General features: G+C 39.5%; 1 protein-coding gene across 1 annotated transcript; it reads right to left on the bottom strand.

Moving 5' to 3' along the window:
- Positions 1-5,486: 5,486 nt before the first annotated feature.
- On the bottom strand, positions 5,487-10,712 carry r3hdml (R3H domain containing-like). The gene is given in 5 exon segments (XM_066702884.1): positions 5,487-5,619; positions 8,854-8,969; positions 9,704-9,836; positions 10,471-10,589; positions 10,707-10,712. Coding segments are annotated over 5 exon segments (507 nt in total).
- Between the last annotated feature and the right edge of the window lie 1,063 nt (positions 10,713-11,775).

The following is an 11,775-nucleotide window of genomic DNA, read 5'->3' on the forward strand; positions in this document are numbered from 1 at the left end:
ACGCAGAAGTATAAATCGGCCTTACTTCTGCGTAGGTCTGCGTCTGCGTTTTTGCGTAGCGATGCAGAGCAGGGGTTTGTGAGTAAGCGTAGCCCGCAGAGGCGCTAACGCGCACTCATCCGAGATCTCAACAGCGCGTCTGTGCATCTCTGCGTCAGGCCAGCGCCGATTGGCTGGGCAGGGAAGTATATCCGGTATTATATCCGAAACACACCGCCATTACGCATAGGAGACCAAATGGAGCAGTTTGACAAGCGTCTTGCCGAAGAGGTTAGCAGGTACAAACATTTGTACGACTCATCCTCTAAAAATTATAAAAACACAGAGGTCGTGATTAATTCTTGGAGGGAAATTGGAAAAACCGTGGGCGAAGACCCGGGAGTCTGCATAAAAAGATGTAAGGCAATGAGAGAGAAGTTTAAAAAAAAAAAAAAAATGAAGTGCAATAGTGGAGACGTTGGGCCCGGTGGACAGAAAGTACCGGCGTATTTTTTTATGCTGTCTTGGCTTAATCGATTCGTAAAGCATCGAGAGACGGAGACCAATTTCGCCTTCAGAAATGATTTTGAGGTAAGACAATGGAAGCTTTCAATTGTGCATGTAAACGTAATGTGCCGTACACCACAGTAATATCTGTGGTGGGTGGTCATTCCATGTATTGTTTTACTGTATGTGTTGCATTTATTTTAACTTTGCCCGCTAGTATATCAACGTTTTACAAAGGAATTAAATATCGCACAATTAGACTTTGGGTATTGCCTGGCGACCTTTAAAAAAATGCAGGTAGGGAACAGATGGGGAGACTTTTTTTTTTTTTGTTTCTTCCCCCGAACATATATGCTATGTTCAGTTGCTTTGGCAACCATTAATTTGTTTGTCATGCCAGTAAAGGTCCTTAAATTGAAATTAAATTGAGAGACGGGGGGAGTACAATAATAGACAACGTTGTTTTACAACGTAAAACCGTTTAAATATTTTATTAAACTTGAAATTGGAAATGGATCTTTTACTTTGTAAAGAACACAAGTGCTGGTATAAAAATACGGTCTGGAGGAAAAAAATAGAAACACAAGGTTAATAAAACAATGTAAGAACTCTAATAATCACAGGCACTGATTTGGTTTTATATCAAATGCATAACCTATTTCTATTATTGAGTTTTCATTTGTTTTCTTTTGTATTGTAATTCCAGTTAGATGAAAGCACACCAACACCCAGTCCCGAAGAAGGGCAATGTCTGGACACCCTCTGGGCTACACTACAAATTGAGGAGCTGGATGACATAAGGTCCAACACCCCTACACACCATTTTAGATCCTCAACTCCTGTCCAACATCTGACCTCCCAGCAGCCTGCCCAAAGACATCCTACACCCAGTGCTAGGCCACTTGACTTGTCCTACTCCTCTGGCCCCCCTGGGATTATGTAGTGATGATGAGGGTATGTCCACGGCAGAATCCACAGTGAGTGCCTCTTCTAGCCAGCAGACGAAGAGGAAGAGACTATCCAGAGGGGAGGACATCCTCGAGACCATAGCCACTTTGGCAAGCAGTACTGCACTGGTGTCACAGCTGAGTGTAAACCCTGGGTTTTTCACATTTGCCCTCGCCGTTGCAGACTCGCTGCACAAAATTCCAGCCGAGCGGGTGAAGGAGAAGCACATGCTGTAGCATATTGGGACATTGGGTATTTTCTGCTGGTTTATTGTTTACTTTTTACTAGGTTTACTGTTTGTACAGTTTATAGACCTGTTGGGTTTGATTTGATTTGATTCTTGCACCTTGTTTATGTTAAACATTCTTATTTGATTCTGCACTTTTGTAATAAAACCTTGTTTATGTTAAAAGCATACTTCAGTTACTGTCTTCATTCTAAGTTCCAAAAAGTTGTACTGCTATAATAGCAGTTTTTCAAGTAAAGGAAGAGGCTCACAGTTATTCTCTCATCCATATGACCCCACATCAACCAGTGTAAATTTGTAATTGGCATCGCACATCGCCATAAGCATCAATAGCCCCGGCACAATTTGGAAAGTTCCACAGCCGCCAGAATTCTTTGGCGATGTCAGGCCACTGCCCACTGGTATGACAACACACAAATTCGCTTTGCAGTGCTTGCCAGATGGCTTTGCACACTTCAGACAGAATGCAAGAAACTGTTGTTGCTCCCATCCTGTAGCTTGCCGACACGGTGCCGGAGGCAAGGATTCTGAGAGCCACGGTGCTTATTGGCAAGTGGTGGGTCGATTGATGTACAATGTACGGCTCTAGACACTGGAGCAGGTCAGAGAAATTATGTGGTGACATACGAAAGTATATAAAATGCATTTCCTCATCCACAAAACGCATTATTGCACATTTCGTTAATTCACATTTTATCCAACTACGTATTTTGTGCTTGGCAATTTTGGATGAAAGGTAAAATGTACATTGCTTTTCATGGACAGAATGAACAATTAACATTCATGATCAAACAGGTGACTGATCAAGGCACTGATCCAGAGACCCAGGTTTGCAACATGATCAGGATTGAATTCCAAAGGAATGTTAGAAACTTGTGTCGATCAGATAAGCGCTATATCAAGTGCAAATCTAATCCAATAAATAATGATAATAATGAATATATGATTTGTAGAAAATCACGTGTTTCACCAATCAACATGATAATACATCTTTCACAATTACTAATTTGATTACAAAACCAATATTGTCGGCTATATATTATTCAGTGGGCTATAGCCTATCACATGAACTGCGGGTCTGACGGTTGGAGAAGAATGTATTTATAGCTATATTTTGAGCAGTTTAACAGCTGAAACGCCATATATGTATTTAATTCAAATATTTAGTAACATATAAGAACTGATATGCAGGAGTAATTCCCTTACGCGGAAAGGATTATTAGGAACACCATACTAATACTGTGTTTGACCCCCTTTTGCCTTCAGAACTGCCTTAATTCTACGTGGCATTGATTCAACAAGGTGCTGAAAGCATTCTTTAGAAATGTTGGCCCATATTGATAGGATAGCATCTTGCAGTTGATGGAGATTTGTGGGATGCACATCCAGGGCACGAAGCTCCCGTTCCACCACATCCCAAAGATGCTCTATTGGGTTGAGATCTGGTGACTGTGGGGGCCAGTTTAGTACAGTGAACTCATTGTCATGTTCAAGAAACCAATTTGAAATGATTCGACCTTTGTGACACGGTGCATTATCCTGCTGGAAGTAGCCATCAGAGGATGGGTACATGGTGGTCATAAAGGGATGGACATGGTCAGAAACAATGCTCAGGTAGGCCGTGGCATTTAAACGATGCCCAATTGGCACTAAGGGGCCTAAAGTGTGCCAAGAAAACATCCCCCACACCATTACACCACCACCACCAGCCTGCACAGTGGTAACAAGGCATGATGGATCTATGTTCTCATTCTGTTTACGCCAAATTCTGACTCTAACATCTGAATGTCTCAACAGAAATCGAGACTCATCAGACCAGGCAACATTTTTCCAGTCTTCAACTGTCCAATTTTGGTGAGCTTGTGCAAATTGTAGCCTCTTTTTCCTATTTGTAGTGGAGATGAGTGGTACCCGGTGTGGTCTTCTGCTGTTGTAGCCCATCCGCCTCAAGGTTGTACGTGTTGTGGCTTCACAAATGCTTTGCTGCATACCTCGGTTGTAACGAGTGGTTATTTCAGTCAAAGTTGCTCTTCTATCAGCTTGAATCAGTCGGCCCATTCTCCTCTGACCTCTAGCATCAACAAGGCATTTTCGCCCACAGGACTGCCGCATACAGGATGTTTTTCCCTTTTCACACCATTCTTTGTAAACCCTAGAAATGGTTGAGCGTGAAAATCCCAGTAACTGAGCAGATTGTGAAATACTCAGACCGGCCCGTCTGGCACCAACAACCATGCCACACTCAAAATTGCTTAAATCACCTTTCTTTCCCATTCAGACATTCAGTTTGGAGTTCAGGAGATTGTCTTGACCAGGACCACACCCCTAAATGCATTGAAGCAACTGCCATGTGATTGGTTGGTTAGATAATTGCATTAATGAGAAATTGAACAGGTGTTCCTAATAATCCTTTAGGTGAGTGTATATTGTAGCGATCTGGGACTGGGGGGGCGGTGTGTGTGTGTGTGTTGGGTTCTGTGTGGTGGGGGATGGGCTGTTTGTGTGTTAGCTGTTTAGCGGGGTTTCGTGGTTAAAGCTTGGCCCTGCACAGGAACATGGGATCCGCCGTGATTGGGAGAGACAGTCATGGGGCCAGAGGATATAAATAAGGGTGCCCGGTTCCCGCGCGCAGTGGAGTAGAGTCGGGGAGTAGGTCAGGAGTATGCGAGAGTGTGTGGAGGGTAGTGAGTCAGACGGTCGTTCAGCCTGAAATTGTGTGTTCAACAATAAAAGTTCCTGTTCGTGTTCAACCCTGCGTCCTCTCCATTATTGCTGCCTTTAGTGGTGAAGTCTAATAACAGTATGGCAAACAAAAAGCCTGTACCGTTACAATATATATACACACACCCATATATACCCTTAGTGATATACTCATACAAGAATTACGAAAGCTAACAAAAAAAAATATTATTCTTAAACAGAATAAAAAATTCCTTAACAGTACAACATTTAACAACTAGTTAACCAGATATACAACTGCGTGAGATACAAAATTACATATATTCACTTCAAATTCAAACATAAATGTATTGAAACAATATTATGCTTTCCTTCAAGACTACTAATAAATAGATGCAGCATTTCGATGTTTATAAAAGGTACTGAATAACAAGAACCAAAATCATGGTCTTTAGCATTTGTTTTTTGATAAATACAATAAAATATATATTGTATGCAACCATTTTAAATGTGCAGTACAAAATGTACACCTCTTGAATCAGGAAACTATGATCAAACTACATTTCCATTTTCTGTACAAGAGCGGTCATATTTATGTACTTTAATTTGTTTCAATATCTAACTTCCATTAATATAAAAAGATTTATGTAATGCACTATTGTTTCGGTGATGTGCACCAAGGAAGAGAAAACCTGTTGCACAGTGTTCAGAAGCCCATTGGTTAAGTTTTGTCTGGCAAGCACAGAACTACTAACAATCTGTGATACAACATGAAATAAGTCCTAAATAAATAATAAATAAAAAAATACATATTAAATGCTTCTTTAAATCTGACATTTTAAAAGAAGACTGAGTTCAGCAGATAGTACTAGATATTACATATTTTAGTGGTATTGCAGCAGTAAACTGGGATTTGACTCGATATAGAATATACAGTATATTAAAAATATGTCAAAACCAGGCTTTCTAAGATATTCAAATTTGAATTTTGAATTTTGAATCTGAATTTTATATGAATGTCTCAAGTAGATTAACATAGAATTGTGCAATGTAACAGACACAGTTTAAGGTCCTATGGAGAACTGTAATTGTTTTGTGGTAGTAGGTGTGGAGTTGAAAGGCAGCACTAAAACCTGTTGATTTTATTGGACTTCAACCCAGAGAAGCAGAGGTTATTACTGCAGGAGCCCCTGTAACTCGGAGGACATGCCAAACAATGCCTTCCCATCTTGCAGGGAGCTTCTCAAACCCAATTATCCCTGGAGAGACATTGAAAGGATGTTAAAGTTCTATTCATTTGGCATTCTATACCCCATTTATTGACAGAGAAAAAGGAAAGGGGATGCGTTTTATCCCTGAAACTTAAGTCTGGTACATAGCTTGGTGGTGCACACTTAACTTAATATGGATTCAAAGAATGCAGATGAACACACTGTAAACAAGAGTAATGAGGTTTTATATTCTCTGGGATAAATAACAGAATAATACAAAGAATGACAAACATTGTGAAGTGAGCAATACAGCAACTGGATGTACCATTTGACATCAGAAGTCACAAGCTGATCGCCTTTGATGCCCAGCTCCTCACTACCAACCTGGACAGGAGGTATGGTATGGTATGGTTATCCAGGGCTCTACACTTTTGTTTTACCGTAGGAGCACTGAGTCCATAATTTAGGGGCACACTCAAAAAAAACAAAAAACAATTAGTTGCACATCATCATAAATGGTTCATATTTAAAAATGGGGCAATTCGTTCCAGGGAGGCAGCTAGCGAAGTAAACTCCGGGAGGTGTGTGGGGGGGCAGTCGGGTCATATAGGGCACTTCAGGGGAACAGCAGCACCGTTGCAAACTCAAAGCGAAACTCAAACGTTTTCCATTTGTTTTTTCATTTATTATATATATTTATATTTTCAATTCAATATGTTTGGCACCAACGCACTTCCAGAGGCTCTGAGGAGCACCCTTTATTGGCTAACCTAGCTGCTTATTTCTTGCTTATTTTGTTGTGTGTGTGTACGTTATGTAGCGTAAGGTACACTTATAAATTTCAATTAAAGAAGTGAATTTATAGTATCACCTTATCACGAATCCTGGAATCTTGTAGAACTCAATTTCTGTAATAATTGGACGCAGACACCAATTCCAAAGATATAAATTGTCAAATGTATTCAAAACAAAGACTAAATGTAGCACTACACTAATTATACAAAAGGGAAAAACTAATTAAAATTCAGCTCTAGATCAACAAATCAAAGACAAATCACTTCCGTGACCAAATCAAAGACCATGGGATCGCATATGATAACACAAATCGTTAAACAAAAAAGGTTATAAACACATTGACTACAATACCGATTAGTAAGACGAAGGGGAGTCTCTCGTTAGTATTATTAGTCAGACATTAAATAACTACGCAGGTTAGTATTTATGTCAGGTAACTTCTCGTTATATATATATCAGTCTCATTTACGTTTAGGTGCCGAGAAAGATCCTATCATTACTTGTTACCACAATTTCCCTTAACTGATTATTATTCAATGACTAAGGATAGGCAGGGCCACCAATAATCTAATGTCTATTAACTTGTGTCAATTTCAGACTAAACAGTTAAACAGGAATGAGAAGATATTTCTCGGCGTCGACAGATTTTATTTCTAAAATTATCAACAAAACAGTTTAATGCAACACACATTGATATTTAAGAAAACTAAATGATATTACACATTCTAGAGTTATGAATCACAGATTAACATTTCTAATTGATTTCTCAAATGTCATGAATCATGAACTCCAAACTGTTAAACTTATCTGAACTTCGTCGCAGAGAGGCCTCTCTGTCTTCGGGCTCAGATAACAGCACACGGCACGAGGTCCGTGTGGTTTGGAACAAAGGCAGTCCGGTTCGGCTTTGTCCAAGAACTTCCACTCAGTCGATGCACCTGGAAGTTGGGGTTTCGCGAAAGTAGAGTCGTTTCCAAACAGATTTTCCACTGGTTTGAAGGCTCCAAGGTTGTGCACAAAATCTTCTTGGCAAGCAGGGTCTCTCACCGTACTTATTTGAAGACAAAGTCTTTGAGGAAAGCAGGGCCCTGTTCGTTCCAAGGGTCAAGTTTCTTAAGACTCAAATAGCTATTTAAATGACTGACACTTTCGTATACAGTCGACTTAGTCAATTGTCCAGCTGTAAAACTCCACTGATCAGGTGGGCACAGGCGGGCAGCGCAGTCTGTAAAGTTCTTTATTTAATAAAGTCCTTTAAAAGAATTCTTCGTACGGCTCAATCTCCTTCTCCCAGTTTAACTCTTCTGTTGCCGGCAAAGACTTGGTTGGTTTCTGGTTCTGGTTCTGGCAACAGAGCTACAGGTTGAGCTGTGGCAGCGAGTTTCTGGTTCAGGTGAGAGAGAGAGAGAAAGACTGTCCGCTGTTCCTTATAGTCTGTCAGATCAATAGGTGATTGGTTCTTGAGTTTTTGAGATTGGATTTCGGTTTCAGCCCCCAGTGTCCTATTGGAGGGGGGCTTGATTTATGACTGATGTCAATCCATGCCATCTTTTGGAAATGCCGGTTGGCATGGGTTCGTAGCTCTATGTCGGGATTTCGGCTCTCATCCACTTCAAAGAGTTTTTATCACCTACAGGCCCCTTTCTCCAGACATCTCATAGCAGAATTCCAAACTATTTGGCCTCTTCTTGGTGCCATCCTCCCCAAAACTGTCACTTTGATGCAAACCAGTTCCAAGCTGATGAGCTAAGGGAATCTGATAACTTTGGGGGGGAGAGGTTTTCTTTAGATCAGTGCTTCAGCTCAGAGCCCAAATGCTCTTATCCAAATACACCCAACATAACGCTACAGTTACTGCTGTATTGCATCTGTGTACTGTGTCTGTGTTTACTGAGTGTAGCGGGTGTGTATAATAAGAGTGCATTGTGAATAAAATGTATAATAATAATGTAGTTGAGGAGGTAAAGAAACAGGCGTAGCTTGCTAGACGCACATGAGTTCAAGTAACAGGAAAGGCTGAGTACTCTGTGTGGTTTAAACAGATCCAATGTGCAATATCCTTGACGGACAACTTTTCGGATCCAGAGGCAGCAGCCTGCACCAGCCTCTTCAGTGAACGCACCATGTGAGTTCAGCTTTGCACATGTTGCAGCAAACTGTCTTCGGTGTAAATTCAATGTAAAGTGCTCCTATACTTTCCACGGGTGTGCCATCTCTCAAGGTTTTGTTTTAGTAGCTGCGCCCCAGGTAGACCCAACTAATCGATTTTAGTTGTACTGTATATATAAGTAAAAGTCTGTGTTTTGTGTTGTTGCTGAAGGTGGGGGTAGGGGGTACGTTTTTAATATATTTTCTATGGTGATTAATACATAGAGGCACCATTGTCTCAATTCAAATACTTTATTTTGTATTTTTACTGAAAACCAAGTCATGATGTTGTGGCAATTCAGTCCTGGATTTCATAGAGTCTTGTTAATTATTACTCACTTGATGGAGTAGTTGCACACCAGAAAGATGGCCTGGCGCCATGTACTGCCCCACACATTCATGTTGGAGCATCTGTTGATGGCACATCCGATCCTGTTGGAACTGGCCCAGACCATCTGAAACAGTTAAGTGCTGACATGTGCACAGCTGCCAAATGTGCTTCAACAGGCAAATAAATATTGAATTATTTTGTCAATTTGTAGTAATAGCTTTCCAGAAAGACACCATCTTCGTTCTATTGTTCATCTAGTGTTATTCAACTATATGCCCATTCAAATACAAAAGGTTTCCTCATCTGCTGACTGAAGCTTCAGATTGTTGTACATTGGCCATAATACAACCTCATTTAGAAACACAGAACAGAAAAGGGTTATAGTGTAACTTCCCATAAGACATGTACTTAGTTTTGATAATGAAATTCTGTGTTAAATCAAATCAAATTTAAGAAACAATGTATTAAGTAAAAGTTACATAAAAACGAATACCCTGATCAGCAAAGCCTTCTATGAAACACAAATACAGAAGTTATCCAAAACTGGTTATTAGAGGGTATTTTCTCATGTTCACAATAAATCTCACTGAGATAAATTATTTAAAAAATTATATTTGGGAATTTTTAAATTTCAATTGTCTAAATTGTTGTAGTCTGTGAGCCTGAATAAAATATAAAAGTGGAGAATAACTAGTAGAAATAAACTTTGTTTTGGTGTCCACTGGTAGACCATGAGGTGACAAAAATATAGTTACTGTGCTTTCCCAGGCCCTGTCCTAAACAAGTGTCAACATTCAGCCCTGCACACAGCACCTAACACCAAACACAACTAACTACAATGAATTAATTAACATGTACCTGTGTGTAATGGGAGCACACTGAGCCACTGCACTTATTGGGACAGCTGGGGTTGCACTCGTGGGGATATGGGAAGGAATAGAATTGTCTCTCATCGTACCATGACCTCACCAGCTCAATTACTGACCGGTATCTGTGAGAGAGCAAGACTGTTATTGACAATCAATGGAGCAAAACAGGTACAATACAAACAATTATTTAATTCTAGACTCTTAAACGGACAGATATCCCTCATAGAAAAATAACAAGGCCCTTCCATCTGTGAGGACCTGATTTTCCAATAACTGATATTACTGGAACACTAATTTTAAGTGTGTCACACCTCCAAATGCCCAAAGAAGCTGCAAATATTTGAGCATGCATGTAGTTGTACACTGTATAGAACTCAAAGAACAGACATTACACTCAATAGGCTACTTTATAAAAAAAGTATTTGGCGTAAGTATTTAAAATATCACAGAATTATATTAAATGATCCGAACAAATGTGCCATTATCGTTTGTATTGATTCACAGATTAATGAAAAACGTAAGAACTATGTCCCTATCTTAACAGTCCTATTTATATAAATACAGCACAACCCAGGTATGACAAAAGCTTTGAGAGTTCCTTTCTGCACTGCAAATTAGAGCAAAAGCAAAAAAATATCTTGACACTTCAGGGCTTATTTCTAGGACCACTAACAAGGTCTGTAAAGATTTTCAGAGGGCAAATGCTACCTAACAATGTTATACTTCATTTCAGAACAGAAGGCGTTTGTGTTTTACCTCCCAGAATGAATGGACAGGTTTTGGCCCATATAGCGCATAAGCTGGGGTGGTCCATGGTCCCAGATACACTGTGTCGCCCATGCTTCTGCAGATTTCGCTAGTCTTTGGTCCCACACCTGAGGGAGGACAAAGCAGACAGTTAAAGGAATTGGGAATAAAGAAATAAACAGTATTTGGTTGCTAGACATCTTACATATTTTGTGGCTTGGAATATACATGAAGTTGACTGTCACCTTCATGTTAAACCTTGTATTTCTACATGCAATTAAAAAAAATCTATAATTTTATAAATTAAATCCAAGTTGAGAGAAGGATACTTAATATGGATCATAACTATGGAAAAACTTGTTCCTGACATTATTGTGAAAACAATGTTAGTGTCCTTTGCTACATGTGCAGAGAACACCCAGTATAGAAGAAATTAGTTTTACTCAAATACAACACCAACTGTGTTAATGCAAAGGCATTCAAATGCAACAATCCTAGAGTTTAAATGTTAGCAGACTAGAACAAGACCTATTCTTGCAGGTGTGACATTCAGTAATAGGCGTTTTTGGAGAATGGTGAAATGAACAACAACTATGTCATATTACATTCATTTAAACTAAATAAAACCATAAATAGAGTGTGTGTGTGTCACACAGGGGGCTACTTAAGATTGAGCCTGTTAGCAAGGGTGGTTAACAAGGTGAAGTCACGCAGCAGGGCTTTGGTGTCTGTATATTCCTGTTCTTCTTAATGACTTAACCTAGTTTTTTAATTAATTAAACATATATTAATATATAAATATGTATTGTTTGTAACTCAACAGGTGAATGAAACAGTTTGCAAAACCTGACAATAAAATGTTTTTGATCCTTTGAAAGGCTTAGTTGACTCCACAATTAACTTATTGCTAGTGTTTATGTAAGATCATGCAGAACACTCCTTGTTGATAATGGCTTAAACACTGTCAATATAAATGTATCCACTGTATATGCTGATCCCACAACTAAACACAGATCAAGTATCAGGAATTCACAACAAAGACTGATCCTCAAATTGGAAGCTGTAGGCATTCAAAGTATTGTAAGTAAATTAATTATGAATTGGTTGATGTATAGGAAACAGAGGGTGTTGAAAAGAGGAGTTGCTTCTAACTACAGTGAGGTTGTTAATGGAGTGCCACAGGGATCAGTATTAGGGCCTACTACAACAAAAATGAACATGATGTCTAGCTGATGTAACACACACATTAGTAGCCTAGCACCTTGCACAACACACAACTGAAAAGAGCACAGTCAGCTGGTCGCTACACTACAG

The sequence above is a fragment of the Amia ocellicauda genome, chromosome 4 (genome assembly GCF_036373705.1).
Source record: "Amia ocellicauda isolate fAmiCal2 chromosome 4, fAmiCal2.hap1, whole genome shotgun sequence".
Classification (NCBI taxonomy): Eukaryota; Metazoa; Chordata; class Actinopteri; order Amiiformes; family Amiidae; genus Amia; species Amia ocellicauda.